Raw genomic sequence first — 18,511 nt, forward strand, 5'->3', positions numbered from 1 at the left:
TCCAGTGGTTAGGACTCTGCGCTTGCACTGCAGGTGGCACCAGTTCCATCCCTGGTTGGGGACTAAGATCCCTAAAGCCATGTGGCCAAAACTAAAAAAAAAAAAAACAAAACAAAACCCATGTAAGGATAGAGAGGGAGCAATCCTAATTAAAGGGTTCTAAAGGCCTGTATAGTTTGAAGGGAGATAGATCTATTGACCAAGTTTAGACTTTAATACACGTTGAAACGTTAAGGGTAATCTCCAAAAGAATAGGAAGAGTGGATAACTTCCAAGCCAGTAAGAAGAAAAGGTGTTAAACACTCAATCACTCAAAAAGAAAGCAAAGGAGAAAAACAAGAGAAACAGGACAAAGTATTACTTGTATAGAACAGAAACTACTCTGTTTAAGCAGAAAAGGGATTTTCTAGACCATTTTAGGTGACTGTGATAGTTAATTTTGTGTGTCAACTTAACCGGGCTCAGGGATTCCCAGATGGCTGGTAAAACGTTACTTCTGGTATGTCTGTGAGGGTGTTTCTGGAAATTAGCATTTGGAGCAGTAGACTGAGTACAGAAGGCCCCCTCGCCAATGCAGGTGGGCCTCACCCATTGCGCCCCGAGAGCCTGAGGAGGACGGGGAGGGGGCGGTGAGGGCGTTTGCTCCGTTTGAGCTGGGACACCCGTCTCCTCCTCACTCCTCAGGCCTTCAGGCTCAGACTTGAGACTCACACCACCGGCTTTCCTGGGTCTCTAGCTCGGAGATGGCGTATCTGGGGCTTCTCATAATCACGTGAGCCAATTCCTATAATAAACCTCCTCATATATGTGCATATCCTAACGGTTGTTTCTCTGGAGAACTCTGATACACTCACAGAATCCCAGGGGGTCAGAGAACAAATCTTGGAAGGGTGCCTGAACTGGCAGGGCCCTACCTGGGCCTCCAGGGTAAGAACTGGGGAGGCTTCATCAGGCAGCCCTGGGGAGGGGGAGGGGAGAAGGCAGGGGACACCCTGCTGCTTCCCAGTGCTGCGGGGAAACGACAGAACTGGACCATGAGCTGACAGGAGCCACAGCCTGGGTATGGCTGCTGGGGCTTGAAGGGGTTCAGTGGACCTGGGCAGGGTGTGGGCACAGCTCAGAAGGAGGACCACCTGAGTGAGGAGGGGACCCATCCTGCCCGTTTCACTTGCAGGCCACACCCACTCCGGATAATCAGCTTTTGGACCGAGGTTCCCATCACCAGGCCCAGAAGAAAGGGCCTTCTTGGGGGCTGGCCAGGGAATGAAGCGGCTGGGAGTGGTGAAGGGGTCCTGGGCAGGCCTTTATACCTTGGTGAGGGTGCCACGTGGGCCGGTGGCAGAGAGGCAGATGTATGGCCTTCTGTAAATTAAAGCTGGGCTCTCTGAGCCCCTTTGAAGGCCTTGTGTCACGTGGAAGGGCATGGACTCCCCCCATCCCCTTCACGTCTGGTGGTGTCCTTGCTCGACGGCTGCTCACCCATCAGATCCTCACGGGCCCAGGCAGCCAGTCTGGCCCTGCTCCTTACCCTCAGGCCCAGCAGCCCTGATGCTCAGTAAACATTTGCTGAAGTAATGTAAGGATGAAAGTTCTTAACTCTGCTTTACACCAGCCCTGGAAGTCTGAGATGAAACACGGACTCAGTGGTAATTCGCCCGAGGTCAGACAGCTTGTGAATAGAAAAGCAGTCCAGATGAGTTAGTGCCCCAGCCAGCTTGCCCCCAGGCCCTGGCTAAGACCTCAGTGACCCTCACACCAGCCTGTGCGGAGGCATCACTGCCTGCAGTTCCTGAGAGGGAAGGTGTTGCTGGCAGGGCCCCACCTTCTCCCATGGTTCTGTCTGTGCTGGGGGCTCAGGCCTCAAAAGATGTGGTGGCCCCCAGCCCCTCCCACCTCCAGGGAGCTGCACTGACGCCTTGCTGCTTCCCAGCCCCCGGCAGGGGCAAGCACAGCCTGGGGAGGGGACTAGCTAGCATGCATTCGGGCCGGGAAGGGCAAGCACGGGGCCTGGGGACCAGAGGCCACAGGATGTCTCAGAGGAAGCAGACGGCCAAGCAGGGAGGCTTCCTGGAGAGGCCCCTGCGAGTCCCTGGAAGCCCCTCCTAGCCCCTGGTGCACTATTTACTGTCTCCTCAGTCACAGGGTCAGCGTTGGGAGGCATCCTGGGCCAAAGCTGGTCAATTTGACCCTGGTCCACCGTTGCTTTAGGCCTTGGTCGTTTCTGGCTCTGATGATGGTGACAGCCTCCTAACAGGCTGCACAGCGTACGGTGTGAACTTTGACAAGAGCTCGGCCAGAGCTGGTGCTATGCCACCAGGGACACTGGACTGCCCATCCGTAACACCAGACGTGCCTCAGAGGCTTCCAGGAGAAATGGACTGAGATTCCCCAAATCCCAGATCTGGGCTAGGCATCCTACGGGGACCCTCCATGAGGAAGCAGCCCAGATGAAAATTAAATCAGAATCAGACCTCAAAACGAGGAGATGAGCGCAAGAAAGCACGAGGCGCTGGTGCTTGCTGGGTCTGCCACGCAAAAACTGTCATCAAAGGCAATGTGCTAAGCAACTGTATTTTTGTCCCTTGCTTACATTTCTCTCACCCTAAGGTTATCCACTCTTTTCTTCGTTTCATTAAAAAAAAAAAATCCGTGAAGCGTCTGGAATGCATCCAGGTGTACGTCAGGGTGGGCGCTGGTTTGGTCGGACTCCCATGGGAGCCAGCTGTCACCTTTCCCTTGATTCAGGCTCTTGCTCACCCCTCACAGAGTTCTTCCCTGCTTAACTGGACACAGCTCCCAGGAGGTGCTCCGAGGAACTCTCAGCCTCTCACTCCACACACACCAAGGCGGTACAGGATCACGGAGCAGCCTCGGGTAGCGCCTCCGCCCTGCGCTGCCCCCAGTCCCTGCCCCGCCCGTCCTGGCCGGGGAGGGCAGTGCCACTTGTGGCTCTGGAGGCTGGGAGAGACCAGGGTGACTGAGCCTCTAAAACACCTTCCACTTCTTACCCAAAAGCTAGCCCTGCAGAGGATAAGGCATGGCCTTCAACAGACGGCCAGGACCCAGCAACCACACCGGGGAGGCCAGGGGAGGGGGCGAGAAAATGAACCAGCTGGCTTCTCTTTAGCTGGCTGGGGCCCAGGGTGGGCTGGAGAACCGCCTTAGAGGATCCAGGCTAGCTTTCGCCCTGCATCTCCGTTCAGTTATTTGTGTCGCCTATGACCAGGTCTCACCTGGCAGAGGCCATCACTCTAAGCCACCTCTGAGGGGTCTTGTTCACCTTCGCACTGCAGGTGAACGAACGAATGAGTTCATTTAATTGTCACAAGACATCCTGTGAAGCAGAGGTGTCTTGATGGTACAAAATGGCAGAATTAAAGCCCAGAGAGGTTCAGTGACTTGCCCAAGGTCACAAAGGTGGTGATGGATGGAGCCTGAGGGCAGTGTCACTGATGCTCCTCCACCTGCCCTCCTCCCAGGTCTAACCCTGGAATCTGCACCATGACCGGGGGGGGGAAAAATAAGGAGGGAACTTTATTTAATATTAAAGTCGGGAGGGGATCAGAAGGGAGGTCGGCTTCATTTGGTAATGGTGTTCCTGCGGAGAGAAGAGGGGCGTGAGGCTGCAGAGCGGCTGCGCGCCTCCCCGACCCCACGCGTGCACCGCGAGGCCCTGTGCCCGCCCCGCCTCCCCACTCACGCGTTCATGCTCTTGCCACTGCCGCTGAGCACGATGTACGGTGTCTTCTGGGCCTTCTGCTTCTCCTGGAGCAAAGCCACGGTGCCCAGGGGCGTGTCACTGGAGCTCATCTTCTTCAGGAGCTGCGGGGGCAGGGTTGGTCAACACGGGTGGGAGCGGGCCTCGGCACCTCAGCTGCCCGCCACGCGTCCCGAGGCACCCCCCGCAACTCCTCGGGCACCCACCGCCTCCTCGTCCAGCTTCTTCATCCGCCGCTCCGTCTTCATCTTGCCCGAGCCCTTCCCATGGAAGCGGTGGGACAGCTGCCGGAAAGCCTGCGATGGGGGAGGGGGGCAGGACCGTGTTGGAGCCGCCCAAGCCGCACGGGATAGGGGAGGGGCAGCGCTAGGCCCAGGGTGGGGTGGGGTGGCTGGGAGGGGATGGGAGAAGGCCAGCGGCCCCAGCACCCTCTGGGGCCCCCAGCAGAGTGGGGGGGATGGACTTTGTCGGGGCACCGGGGCTGGGGCTGGAGCGAGGGGGCAGCACACCCAGGGAGCATGTGGGGAAGAATGCTGGTGGCTGGAAGACAAAGAAAAGATGGGAGAGTCGGCCGCCCCGCGAGGGCCGCCGGCGGTGAGAGTGAAGGGTCAGGCCAGCAAAGGCACCCTTCCGCCAGGCCTGCGAGGGGGACCACCGGGCCTGCCAGAGACACAGACACCACCAGCCCCCAGCCCAGACCCTGGCGTGCGGCTCTGCCTCGTGGCCCCGCCTCAGAGGCCCCACTCACCTCCTTGGGAGTGAGTTTCCGGCCCGTCTCGTCCACGTACTCTATCTTGACGTCAGGCTTGTAGCCATCCTTCTCCTTGAAGTCCTGGGTGAAGCCTCGGTACTCCTCCCGCCGGCTGTACTTGTCATCGATGGCCCTGCCCGAGACGGATAGGGATTCAGTGTGAGCTGCTGCCCCCCCGGCCCAGGCTCCAGGCAGTGCGGCCCCGGCTGGTGCCCCACTCACATCTTGTCCTCGATGCAGTACACGGCTGACGGCAGGGACTTGTTGGGCGCCTTCACCCGGGCCACCTTCTGCACCGTTGTCTCCAGCAGCCCTGAGGACAGGGGTTATGAGACTCCAGGCTGCCCAGCACCCACCAACAGCACGGGGCCACTGGGAGACCCTCAGAGCTGTGCTGTGGGAGTGGACGGACATCAGGCCCATTGTGCAGACGGAGGAAACGGAGACAAGAGTCAGGTCCTTGTCAGGGGCCACTGGCCAAGTAAAAGGCAGAACTGGGATCCTAATGCCAAGGCCTCTGTGCCACAGCCTGGACTGTTTCAGCTCCCCACACTCCTCCCCAGAGGAGACACCAAGCCTCAAAGGATGCTTTGCAGGGGAATACGTGAGCACGGGCATTGAAAATGGGGTGATGCAGCACAGAAGGCCAGCTGCTACTAAGACTGCCCTGGAACCAGGGTGCAGGGGAAGGAGTGGCTCATGGCATCAGAAACGAGGAAGAGGCAGCAGAAGGGACCAGGGGAAGCCGTGCCAGCACCTGCCTCGCCTGCCCTTCCCGCCACAGCACCCAGGCCCCAGCAAGGCTGCCCCGAGCCCCTTACCTTTGTTCTGACACAGGAGCAGGGCGGCTGCCAGCCCTCTATTCACAATGGGCTCCTCGTCCAGGATGGTGGTGGAGGAGGCAGAGAACTGGGGGTGGCACAGAATGATGGGGGTGGTAAGCGGGCCACACGGGCTCTTCTGACCCTCCAACCCAACAGTCACCCCCCACTGGACTGTGGACCTCTCTATGCACCAGGCCCTGCATGACAAGACGTCTCATTTAATCCACAATAACCCCGTGAGGTTTATACACTCCATGTACGCATGAGGAGACCAAGGCTCTGAGACATGGAGGCCCCACGGCTAGGAAGGCACAGAGCTGGGCCTCCAGCCCAGCTCCTGACCCCAAGGCAGCGGGGTCTCCAACTCTCGTGTCCTCCCGGCCCCAGCCCCGTTCCTCCCTGTCCTCACATCTTGCTGCTGCTTCTCCTCATCCAGGTTGACTGTGCTCCAGCCAATGTTCTCCTCCCCATCAGATTCGGAGCCGCCGTTGGCCGATCGCTCCTCATCCCGTTCAAAGTCCTAGAGGACAGATCAGGCTCAGCCCAGGCGGTCCAGCCCTCAGCCGGCCCATCCCACCTGAGCACTGGGGCTCAGCACTGAGGACCGGCAGGGCGGACACTGCCGCCCACGCCGCGCCCCTGCCCCTGCCCCCGGAGCAGGGCAGGCCAGGGGAGCGTGTGGGCGCTGGGCTGCCGAGGACCCACCATGAGCTCTTCCTGCTCCTCCCGGTTGCCGGCCAGCCCGTAGGTGGGGATCTCCCCCAGCGTGCGGCAGAACTCTGATGTGGCGTTGAACACGATGGCCCCCTTCCGCTCCGGATCCTCCTCCTCCTCCCAGCCCCGCTGGCGACACTCCAGCCTCCTGACGATCTCCACCACCTGAGGGAGGGAGTGGCTGTGGGCAAACCCGCAAGTTTCTGGGGTGGGGCCACAGAGACCCAGGAACCCAAGACCCTCCGTGGTGGCAGTATGACAAGCCATTCCCACTGCTCACGGCAGACCAGACCGGTCTCTACTTCTCCCTGAACCCCAATCTGCTCTGCGCTCTGCACCGATCTCACTGGCTCGCTTCCCTCCTCCAAAGTCGTCAATGGCTCCCCACTGCCCTTTGAATTAATATCCAAAATCCCACAAGGCCCTTCATGACCGGGCCTGGGCCGACCCTTCTCCAGAGCCCCTCAGCTCACTCCTGCAGCCTCACACGCACGCCTTCCTCCAGGGCCTCTCCCGCCACTCCTCTGCCACCCACTCTTCACCTGAGAAACTCCAGTTTTAGGACTCGGCGTAGACATCCCTCCCCCCGGAACCCTGTCCCTAAGGCTGCAGGCTAGATGCTCTGTTGACCTTCCACCTGCTTCTGGCACTGAATCCACCAGCTACCCACCCTGCCTGCCCTCCCACCACAGCAGATGCCTGGCCCTGCTCCCACCTCAGGCCACCTTACCTGGCACGGCTCCAAGGGTCCTCAGAACTCTGCTCCTGACACTACCCCCCTCCTGACTACACTCACTGTCCCCTCTATTGTGTCGTTCCCACAAGCACACAGGGATGACCTAGGATCTCCCCTCTTTTATTTTTGGCTGCGCGGCATGTGGGATCTTAGTTCCCCGACCAGGGATCGAACCCACGCCCCCCGCAGTGGAAGCACGGAGTCTTAACCACTGGACCGCCAGGGAAGTCGCTCTCCCCTCTTTTAAAAACTCCTCCTTGGACTTCCCTGGTGGCACAGTGGTTAAGAATCCGTGCTTCCACTGCAGGGGACACGGGTTCGCACCCTAGTCTGGGAAGATCCCACATGCCGCGGGGCAACTTAAGCCCGTGCGCCACAACTACTGAGCCTGCGCCCTAGAGCCCACGAGCCACAACTACTGAGCCTGTGCACCTAGAGCCCATGCTCCACAACAAGAGAAGCCCCTGCAGTGAGAAGCCTGTGCTCCGCAACGAACAATAGCCCCCGCTCGCCACAACCAGAGAAAGACCGCGCGCAACAAAAACCCAACACAGCCAAAAATAAATTAAAAAAAAAAAAAACTCCTTTCAATACCGCAGCCCTCCTGCTCTGCCCCCTGACAGCAAACTCCTCCGAGAAGTTTCTAGTCTCCATGTCCACTTTTGCAACCCTTTTCATTTTATTATGTTACATTTTTAAATGAATGTCATCCTACACAAAAAAGGGTTATTTATAATACATGCATATTTTTAAAAATAACAACCACCAAACAAACACCCATGTCCCCATCACCTGGCTGAGAAACATTATTAACCTCAAGTGTCTCTTCCCCACATATCCGTGGTCATGATTCACTGGCTTTCCTTTATAGTTTACCACATAAAGACCTATCCACGAACAGTCTGTTATTTTGTTGTGCATTTTTCAAACATTATGCAATCTGAATCGTACTGTATGATTCTACTATGACTTGTTTTTATATATATGTAAGTATATATGTATTTTAAGGTTAATCTTGACACGAGCGGCTATAGTTCATTAGCTTTTAACTACAGAATCATATTCCGTGACACGATCATACCTCAATTTAGTTCTAGTGCACCAAGGATGTTCTTCTTCTGTTACCACGAGTAACGCAGCTGAAGCAATCTGATGCAAGCATTTCTCTGGGGCACACGTGAGAGTGCGGACCGGTGAGCCGCACGGAACATACTCACTTTCATTCTGCAAGGTTCGTCAGTGTCTTCCCACTGATTAGACTCGTTTACACGTCCATGAAAAGTGTGGCTAAGAATTCTGGCTGCTCCACATCCTCACTGACATTTGATGTTGTCAGACTGACATTTTTGCCAAATGATGCACGTGTGACACAGTCTGTCATTGTTTCAGCTCACCTTTCCTTGATCACTACTGAGGTTGGGCCTCGCGGGGGATTCTAGTGGTCATTTATCCTTCTAATTCTCTGAATGCCATTCTGCATACGGACAAACATCTTCTCCCTCTGGCCTGTCTTTTTACATTCTTTATGATGTCGTTTTTCTTCTTTCCTGGCCACGTATCGAGGCATGTGGGATTTTAGTTCCCCGACCAGGGATGGAACCCATGCCCCCTGCAGTGGAAGCGCGGAGTCTTAACAACTGGACGCCAGGGAATTCTCCTTCATAATGTATTTTAAATAAAACAAAGTTTTAAAATTAAAATTAAGGGGCCTCCCTGGTGGCACAGTGGTTAAGAATCCACCTGCCAATGCAGGGAACTTGGGTTCGAGCCCTGATCCGGGAAGATCCCACATGCCACGGAGCAACTAAGCCCATGCGCCGCAACTACTGAGCCTGCACTCTAGAGCCCAAGAGCCACAACTACTGAGCCCACGTGCCACAACTACTGAAGCCCGTGCACCTAGAGCCCGTGCTCCGCAACAAGAGAAGCCACTGCAATGAGAAGCCCACGCACCACAACCAAGAGTAGCCACTGCTCGCCACAATTAGAAAAAGCCCACGTGCACCAACAAAGACCCAATGCAGCCAAAAATAAGTAAATTTTTTAAAAAAATTAAAAATTTTTATTTCTAAGTAAAATGTCTGTTTTCTTCTTCATGGGTTATGCTTTACGTCTATATTGTAAGAAATCTTTCTCTTGAAATAATCCAATCACATAAAAACAAATACTCTATGATTCTACTTATAGGAGGTCCCTAGAGGAGTCAAGGTCATAGAGACAGACAGTGGAATGGTGATTGCCAGAAGCTGGGGGGAAGGGAGAATGGGGAGTTAGTGTTTAATGGGGACAGAGTTTCAGCTTCACAAGGTGAAGAGAGTTATGGGGATGGATGGCGGTGACGGCTGCACACAAGGTGAATATACTTAATACCACAGACCATACACCTAAAAATGGGTAAGATGGTAAATATTATGTGTATTTTAACACAATAAAAAAAAGAATCTCTACCACGAAGTCATAAACGTAATTCTTTTACTTTGGCCTCAAATATTAAGTTTTTACTTTTAAGTTCTTAATCTAAGTGAATTTGCATAAGGTGTGAAGTACAAACCCAATTTCACATTTTTCCAAATAGGTAACTGATTGTCCCACCACCACTTATTGAGCTGAGCACCTTTCACACTGGGACACCACGTGTCCTGGCTCAGTAGTCTGTTTCTGGGTCCCTGTATTCAATCTCAGCCCTATTAGTCCACACTTATGCCAATATCATGCTGTTTCAATTTCAACTTTCTAAAAAGACTTGATATCTGTTACAGCAAATCCCACCACATTATTATTCCAAAGCGTCTTGGCTATTTTGATCCCTTTGATCTTCTGTGTAAATTTTAGAATCAACTTGCCAGCTTCCACAAAAATCTCTATTGGGATTTCTGTTGGAACAGCATTTAATCTATAGGTTAACTGGAGGAGATAGACATCTTTACAATATTAGTGGTATCCATTAACATGGTTGTTATGGACTGAAATGTGTCCCCCCCAAAATTTGTATGTTGAAGCCCTCATCTCCAGTGTGGCTGTATTTGGAGACAGGGCCTTTAAGAAGATAAAAAAGGTCAAATGAGGTCATAAGGGTAGGCCCTAATCCAATGGGCTAGTGTCCTTACAAGAAGGAAAGATGTCAGGGAGTAACACACAAAGGCCATGTGAGGACACAGTGAGAAGATGGCCATCTCAAGGCAAGGAGAGAGGCCTGAAGAGAAAGCAAACCTGCCAACACCTTGATCTTGGACTTCCAGCCTCCAGAAGTGTTAGAATAAATTGCTGTTGTTTAAGCCACCCGGCCTGTAGTATTCTGTTATGGTAGCCCTTGGTAACTAAAACAACACGTCTTGTTTAATGCTTTTCGAAAATGGACTATAATTTTCCCCATATAGATCTTACGAATCATTCATTCCTTTTTATTTTGTTGCTATGCTGATTACTCCTTTCTCACATTGCCTTCTCTTGCTTATCCACATTACTTCACCATCTATATCGCTTTCATAAATGGTGTCCTTTTTAAAATTACATTTTCTACCTATTGCTGGTGTACAGAAACACAATCAACGTTCATCTATTAATCTTGTGTCCAGCAACCTTGTTAAAGCCTGCATGATCTAGTCCCCATTTCCCACCACCCCACAGAGCTGACCTGATGGGAGCATCAGTGGCCTCTGTGCTGCCCAATCCCAAGGTCAGTTCCCATCCTCCTGATACCCAAACTCTCCGGAGCATGCGCCACAGCTGCTCACACGCTTCCACTCCAGACCTTTCTTCACATGGCTTCCAGGACGGCACCCTCTCCTCTTTACCCTCCTTGCTTGGAGCCCTACGTTCTCTTCCTTATTTATACTCACTCTCCTGGTGATTCCATCCAGTCCTCTGGTTTTAAATCCCAGCTACACAGACTTCCATGCTTGTATCTCTCATCTCAGCCTCTCCCCTGAAGTTCAAAGTCATATATTCAACTGCCTATTCAGTATCAATCACCTCCAATAAGGAGGCACCTCAAAGCTAACTAAACCAAAAGGAAACACTTGCTTTTCTTCCCCACACCTGTTCCTCCCCTAGTCTCCCCCATCTCAGTAAATGGCCCAGCCAGTAGAAAACCCAATCGTGATTAATCCCACCGGGCCACGTAACCTTTACAATCCTTTCAGCCGTAGACTCTGGGACACTCGCACATAATTTTTAAATATTAACGCTATTCCGCATTAACTATGAAAGAGAAAAACTTCCCTCAACTCGCGCCCCCTTCAGCTATTGCCCCATTTTCCCATCCTCTATTAGAGTGGGGTTGGGCAAACTGGGGCCCACTGCCTGTCCTCGTAAAGCAAGCTGTATTGGCATGCAGCCATGCCCACTGGCTACACTGGCAGAGCAGCTGAGCAGCTGCTGCCAAGATCTAAGCCTCAGACGTTTACTCTCTGGCCCTTTAACAAAAAGCCCTCACGCTCCTGCGCTGAGGAATCATCCCCAGCTGCTGCCCTCACCTCCTTGAGTCCCATCTCTCCTCAATCCTCCAGAAGCTACTGTCTCTGCCAGGGCACTGTCTCCACTGGTGCCAAATCTGACCTGCCCCTCAGCAGTGTTAGATGACGCCACCCTCCCTCTCCTCGAAACCCCTCCTCGGCTTCAGGGAGGCCTCACTCTTGTGGCTCCCCTCCTACGCTACCCCACACAGTAGGCACCCCAGGTTCGCTGCTGCAGCCTCTGTCTCCAGCCCCACTTTCTCCCTCGGTGGGAGGTGCAGGGTTACAAGTGTGGGCTCTGGAGTCAAGCTGTGCAAATTCCAGCTCGGCCACTTACCAGTCACGTAACCTTGGGCAACTTGCCTAACGCCTCTGTGCCTCAGTTTTCCTCAACTGTAAAATGGAGAAAACAGAACCTTCCTCATAGGGTGTTGCTGTGAGAATTAAATGAAGCAGCACATAAAGCACTTAAGCAGTGCCCGGCACGTGCCAGTGCCCCGTGAGGGTCAGCGATGACCACGGCCTCAAGGCCCCGCTGACCTCTCCACCTCAGCTCACACCACCAGCCCTTCACTCTGCTCCAGCCTACCTGGTCCTCCAACATTCTAAAGTTGTCTATCCAAAGGACATCTGCTGTCCCCAGGGCCTGAACGTCTTGTCTACGCAACCTCCACACTGAATCTGCACAAGATCGGCTCCTTTGTGTCATTTCAGTCTCAATTCAAATGTCTCCCCTTGAAAGGTCTTTCCTGAACACCCGAACCAAGAGACCAACCCTCCGGTGACTCCTGTCTGGTCTGCTCAGCTCTAGTCACTATCAGAAATTACCATTTGCTCGTGTTCACAAGCTCACCGCCAATTCTGCCTCCATGAAAGGCATAGGCCTTTGGCTGTCCTGTTCTCCAATGACTCCCCAGCCCTGGGACAATGCCTCACACACAGTAAGGCATGCAATACACACTCCAGAAGGAAAGAAAGGAGGGAAAGATCCAACCACTAAAGCATCCCCTAGTGGAAACGCTGCAGAAACCTAGAAATCTACCAATATCTACCAGTAACACCATATGAAACAAAAGAGGATGCAAATTGAAATGCGGGTGCTGCCTACGATGGCGCGGGAGCACGTGCTCCTCAGGACAGGCCACTACAGACACACCTGTCACCGAAGGGCCCAGCGCCCACCCACGCCTCAGGAGCCCCCCTACCTTCTCACCGCTGTCCCGCAGCTGTTGTAGCTGCCGCAGGCGGCGCCCCTTCTCCAGCTGCTTCTGCAGCTCCAGCTCCGCCTCATCCTCCTCCAGCACCTCAGGTGACCCAGACCACGGTGCTCTGCCCTCCTCTGGTGGAAACATGGGAGACGCCGGCTCAGATCACTTCCAGGGGCCCTGGGCTCCTGTCCCTGCTTTTCCACCCCTGCCCCCAACTCCCCCTCTGCCCTCCCACCCCCCGAAACGGGCTGGCTGGGCCCTTACCCTCGTCGCTGATGTCCATGTTCTCCACGCGGGGGTCATCTGACTGCAGGGGCTGAGACACAGGCTCCTTCTCCCCCTCCTCCTGGGCCTCCTCGTCTGCCTGAGGCACTCGGCGCCGACCGCGGCCCCGCAATCTGTGTGGAGAGGCCTCTGCGTGAGCCCTGGCCCCGGGGCTGGCTCAGCGCCAACACCGACCCCTGGCCCCACACCCACCTGGAACCGAAGTCCTCATCTTGAGTCTGGTCCCCAAGGGGCAGCAGGTCATCAGCCTGTATTACCACCTCCTTCTCCTTCTTGCGGATCTTCTTCACTCGCCGCTTGGTCTTTTTAAAGGTCACCTGAAGGGGAGAGAGAAAAGAGAAACGTGAAGGCCAGGGTGGCGGTGGGGGGAAGGCAGGCAGCACAAGCCCACGAGAGCGAATGCTGCCTTAGCGTTACTCTGCGCTGGCTGTGGTCCTACGTAGTTTACGTACATGGGCAAGACATGAGGTGTGGGCGATTATTCTCCCGCCTGTGAGATGAGGAAAACCGAGGCACAGAGAGATTATGTATCTCGTCCAAAGTCAGCTAGCTCCTAAGCAGGAGAGCCGGGATTGTGAATCCCAGGAGTCTGGCTGCAGAGTCTTGCTCATAACCACAGAGCCAAGCAACCTACTGAGCCAGTAGTCTACCTGCGAATTCACACAGCCATCCCAAAGGCGACAGCCACACGCAGCTGTAGAATGACCACTTACCAGATCACCACCCATCCTTGTATCATCCCCCAAGAGCTGGCTCCCGCCATCCCTATTTCAGATGGGGCGCCTGGTACTTACGTCACTCACCCCAGGCACAGGCTGGCTAAGCGGCAGGGTCTGAACACCAGTTCAGGGCCACCTGGCTCACGGTCCTTGTTCTGTCTACACCAACTGCCTGCCCACAGCTCCTCCTCGGGGCTGCCAGTGACTGCGCATCCCCAGGGACCAAGCACCACATGATCACCTGATCCCCCTCCTTAGCTCATTCTGGCAGCCTGTGACCTCCGAGGGGAGGGAGGGTCACCACCCTAGTCACAAGTGCGGGTGGAGGCCTCGGGGCTCACCATCTCCTCGGGCGTGAGGTACTCGGAGGCGAGCCGGGGCCCGGCTGCGCTCAAGGACTGAGCCTGCAGCCGCAGCTTGGCCCGGATCTCTTCCAGCTCCCGTTCCCGGAGGCCATCGGCCACGCCGCCCTGCTCCAGACGGAAGGACTGCAGCCGCTCGCCCTCGAGCTCCTCATCGTACTTGGACAGGACAGAGCGGGGTTTTTGCTGCAAGACAAGAAGTACAGGTTAGGACCCAACCCAGCTCCTGAAAAGCCACCACCGTCTCAGCCCAGAGCCCACACTGCCGGCCTGCCTGTGCCAAGTCATCCACACTCTCATCCTCTGCGTACGGCAGGTAGTCAGGCTTCTTCTTGCGCAGCTCCACGTTCTTCTCTGCCCGCTCCTTATCCACCAGGTTCACGTTCACCAGCACATCCTCCTCCTCCTGCAGCACTCCTGGAGCCAGGGCGGAAGCAGTGGCCGGTCACGCTTGCCCTCAACTCAGCAGTGCCTGTGGCCCCAGCCAGAGCACCCCAGTTCAACCCACCTTTGTCCTTGAGGGTGAGGATGACAGTCTCCCCCTCTTGGAAGGCGTCAATGGCATGCTCCACAGTGAGGCCCTGCAGGTCCCGGGCACTGTACAGGACCTAGAAGGGAGGCAGAAGGTCCAGCCGGGTCAGGAGCCCGACCCACCAAGCCCTGGGATCCCAGCACCAAGGACAGCACCCCCCGCCCCCACCCCGCAGCTGCTGCAGCTTCACCTGCCGCCTCTGCCCGAACTCCTCCTCCACCAGGGTGCTGACACCAAACTCTTGGTCCATCTCCTCCAGCAGCTTGGCCTATGGGACAGGGAGGGGGTGACGTCTGACCTCAGGCTGTTCAGGATCAGCAGAAGGTGCGGGGCCTTACTAAATGTGAGTGCAAAGAGCACAGGACTTGGAGGCACGCTGCTGAAAACCCAGCGCAGGCACTACTGACCACTCCTACAGCCCCGAGCCCAGCCTCACCTCCCTAGGGTCCATGTTCTGCCTCACCAGCCGGTCAGGCCACCAGAGGCACTGAACGACACCCCAGCTCCCAGCACCTCACCCTCCTCTCTGCCAAGTCCTTCTCCTTCTGAAGCTGCCGGGTCCTCTCGATCCAGGCTGCAGTGTCATCCAGCCAGGGGTCATCCTCCCCCAGGGCCTTTATCTTCCTGAGGAGGGAAGACAGTGATGCTCCGGGAGCCAGCTCCTGCTCCCCCACCCCAACTCCAGAGCTGCTTGGCGCCTCCTCGGGCCCTCCCCCTGCCTGCCCGGCTGGGACCCTCACCCCAGCTTTTGGTTCAGGAGGCGCTTTTCTTTGGCAGCCGCCAGCTTCTCTCGTAGCTCTTCTCGCTGTCGCAAGGCCATGGGATTGATGACATCGGCGGTCACGGGCTCCTCCTTGGTGCCCGCCTCTGGAAGGGAGGCCCAGGCGTGAGGCTATGCCTGCCCAAGGCTGGTGGGGAGAGGAGGGAGCCACTCACGCTGCCCCCGTCCAGCTCAGGGGGCCAGAGGGGCCAGGGGTGGGGGAAGAATCCGTGCCTCCCTACTCCCACGCGACCCCACCCTCCCATGTCTCCCCACGGCACAATGGGACCCTCCATGCCTTCCAGAGTCCCTCTGATCATACTTCAAAAACAAAACAAAATGAAAAAACTAGCACCTGCACAGCCCAGATCCGTTTGCAGGAACTGTGCACATCTCTCAGCCCATCTAATGCTACCTCACAGCCAGACTGAGGATGCAACGCCAACTGCTCAAACTACAAGAAGCAGCTGAGTCCCAGATCCGCCACACAACAGCAAGGAGGGCCCCGCGCCCACTGCCAGCACACACACAGGACCGCTGAATGGTGCTGAACCTGTGCCCACTTTCTTCAAAGACCCCTTCAGATGGCCTCTCTCCTTGGTCCCAAATGCCCTCCCTTCCCCCACCCTCAGCCCCACACTCACCCTTCTTGACGGCATTGACCTCCAAGGGTTTCAGCCCCAACTTTGCCCGGAGTTTACTGAAGGCAAGAGATACAAGTGTTAGGAACTGTCAAAGAAAGAGCACCGAATGCATTTCTGGACAGACGGGGTGAAAACATGAGGGGACTGAGTGGTCCTAAGGGTCCCAAACCTAGGGCCTGACCCAGCATTGGGAAGAGCACTGGCCTCCCAATCAGGCGGAAGGCCTGGCCTGCCTCTAACCAGTGAAATGCCATCCTTCCTCTTGGCTCTTAATTGCCCACTTCTGTAACTCAAATGGTTGGCTAAGATGATTTACGTGGCAACTTCCAACTTCAATCAGAACGTGTTACTGTGCGAAAGCCACCCGAAACAGCTGCCCCTGAAACTGCTTGTAAGAAAACACAGAAACATAAAGGAGACGGTACTTACTTGGTCTCCTCGATGCTGAGTGACGAGGCATCACCTGAGCTTGCTTTGGAGCTGGCAGCTGGAACAAGAAGCAGCAAGGCTCAGGAGCTGAACACAGGGCCTGCAGCCACAGCCTTGGCTCCAGCTGCAGGGCCGAAGACGAGAGGCCCTCACCAGCACCTGGGCCTGCTTCCTCCTCCCCAGGAGCTCCTTCTACCTGAGTCCCAGGCTCTGAGAATGCCACCTCTCCACACACCTTCCTTTCTTGATCCAAAAGGTCCAGCTCTCTACATCCTTCACTTTGCCGCCTCTTCACTTTTGTACATTCTGTATTTTCAACCTGCACTGCCCTCTCTGGCCTCACCCTGATTAACAAAATCCTATCCGAATGCAACAATGAAATGCCACTTCCTTCGTGGAGTCCTGTTCGATTATTGATCAGCATGAACTGCTCTCCCCTGCACTGCATAGTACGGTCAGTCATTTCTGGGTCTGTTTCTCCTCACAGGGCAGGAACCACCTTGGCAACATAACTGTGTCCTCTATGTAATTCGTGCAATCAAGAAACACACTTATTGGTGCCTGTTCTATGATGATACCGGGGTCACAGAGATAAAGGGGCATTTCGGACCTCCTCCACCCACCTCACAAACAGCAAATAACTTCACCGAACACCAGAGACAACAGCCAGACCCCATCAGGCGGAGCTGCCCCAACTAGCTGCCACCACGTGCTCATCCTTCTGGCAGGCCCACCTCACAACCTACCTCTTTCCCTCTTTCCCTTTTATCCCACCTGGACCCTGCATCCCAACCCTTCTAGGCTCTCTCCAAGGTCACCAGCCTCCTTAATTCAAAATCCCATGGATTCTTTTCAGCTCTGGTTTTCGCCTGATCTCCTGTGGTGTGTGACATTGTTGATCACTCCCACAGATCCCATGACACAAGATTCTACGGTTTTCCTGCTTTGGAGGATAGCCTACCTCCTTTTTCTAGTCTCCTGCTCTGCCTACTACTAAAACATTGGCATCTCTCAGGTTCTACTCCCAACCCTGGCTTCTCACTCCTCAGTCTCTCAAGGGACTTCATTTGCCACCTGAAATCTCATGATTCCCAAATTGCTCTATCTGGCCCCAAAGCTGGGTTGCTCCATGCACATCAAATGCAACACTCTGCAAAAGCGAATTCGTTGTCTCCCTCCAAAAATCTGCGTCTCTTCCAAACTCCTCAAGTTCAGTCGACAGCACTCCCACCCACCTAATCGCTCAAGCCAAAATTCAAGGAGCATCCTCAATTCCTTCTTCTCCTTCCCGTCCTCTTCCAAGTGCTAAGCTCTGTCACATCGTCCTCCGAAACACCTTTCCAATCTCCCCTCCATCCCACTGCTGCTGCCTTGGTGCAGGCCACCATCAGCCTTCACCTCACCTCCAATCTTCACTGCCCTTGACCCAGTTCTCAACACAATGATCTTTGCAAAATATGAATATAATCAGCGCACTCCTCAGCTCAAACTCATGGCTCCCTACGACTCTCAAGACAAAGTTCAAATTTCTTAACAGGGCCTATCTCACAGCCTCGTGTCTCTGCTGCGAACTCTACACAACTTGCGCAATATCAGGTTTCTTCTTGCCTCTGCACGTGCTGGCACCACTTCATTCACTCACTCAACACACTTAGGGAGGGCCTGAGATATGCCAATTGAGGAAAACAGAAAATTTCTACCCTCACGAAGTTTAACAGAGAAAAACAACCTTTAATTCCAAATAACCACAGGAAGACCCGTTACGGTACTGACGAAGACAGTGTGGCGATGCCTCGGCCTGGTGTGCTCGGCCTCCAAACCCAGAGCCCACCACCCCCAGACACCCCCCATCGCCCCGCCCCCTGCACAGGCCCCGCCCCTCACCGGCCTCGTAGCCGTCCTCCCGCTTCTCCCGCTTCACCCGCCGCTCGGAGGGCTCTGTCTGGTTGCGCTCCCGCCCGTGCGCGCCGCTGCGGGCCTCAGCTTCGGCCCCGCGTCGCCCGCCCCCGCGTTCGCTCCCACGCTCTCGGCTTCGCTTCCGTCGTTCGCCGCCGCTGCTGCCGCCGCCGCTGCTCCGGTGCTTGTGTTTTTTGTGTTCCCGGTGCCGAGGCGGCTGTTCGGTGGCGCCCCCGGTGCCGGCCGCTGCCGTGGTCCCGGCCGCCTCCTTCTCCCCACGGTGCTTCTTTGACGACCCCATGGTGGTGTGTGCACCCCGAGCCCGGCTACCGCCGAGCCCCGACAACCAAAATGGGAACACTTCCGGGTCGCCAGACAGCCGGTGTCGTATTGCCGGAAACCAAGAGCGGCTGCTTCCGTCGCTTGCCTCGGAGCCGGCCCCAAAGGTTCATGGGAAAGCCGGGATCGGAGCCCGACTG

General features: G+C 55.4%; 1 protein-coding gene across 1 annotated transcript; it reads right to left on the reverse strand.

The window, feature by feature from the left end:
• Positions 1 to 2,550: 2,550 nt before the first annotated feature.
• SART1 (spliceosome associated factor 1, recruiter of U4/U6.U5 tri-snRNP) lies at positions 2,551 to 18,399 on the reverse strand. Its single transcript, XM_004264390.4, has 20 exons — positions 18,021 to 18,399; positions 16,137 to 16,194; positions 15,708 to 15,763; positions 15,044 to 15,170; positions 14,822 to 14,927; positions 14,494 to 14,571; positions 14,280 to 14,379; positions 14,046 to 14,188; positions 13,751 to 13,957; positions 12,883 to 13,007; positions 12,670 to 12,803; positions 12,403 to 12,536; positions 5,999 to 6,172; positions 5,703 to 5,813; positions 5,291 to 5,378; positions 4,692 to 4,782; positions 4,467 to 4,602; positions 3,925 to 4,014; positions 3,701 to 3,822; positions 2,551 to 3,598 (listed from the first exon to the last, which is right to left on the reverse strand). The coding sequence occupies exons 1-20, from the start codon at positions 18,331 to 18,333 to the stop codon at positions 3,580 to 3,582; spliced, it is 2,412 nt and encodes an 803-aa protein (XP_004264438.1). The 5' UTR covers positions 18,334 to 18,399; the 3' UTR covers positions 2,551 to 3,579.
• Positions 18,400 to 18,511: the final 112 nt, after the last annotated feature.

The sequence above is a fragment of the Orcinus orca genome, chromosome 8 (genome assembly GCF_937001465.1).
Source record: "Orcinus orca chromosome 8, mOrcOrc1.1, whole genome shotgun sequence".
Taxonomy (NCBI): Eukaryota; Metazoa; Chordata; class Mammalia; order Artiodactyla; family Delphinidae; genus Orcinus; species Orcinus orca.

Coding starts and splice junctions, on each gene's coding strand:
- SART1 (XM_004264390.4), bottom strand. CDS start 18,333: ATGGGGTCGTCAAAGAAGCACCGTGGGGAGAAGGAGGCGGCCGGGACC. Junction 16,195..18,020: donor GGAGGACGGCTACGAGGCCG/GTGAGGGGCGGG, acceptor TTCTTGTTCCAG/CTGCCAGCTCCAAAGCAAGC. Junction 15,764..16,136: donor CTCAGCATCGAGGAGACCAA/GTAAGTACCGTC, acceptor TCTTGCCTTCAG/TAAACTCCGGGCAAAGTTGG.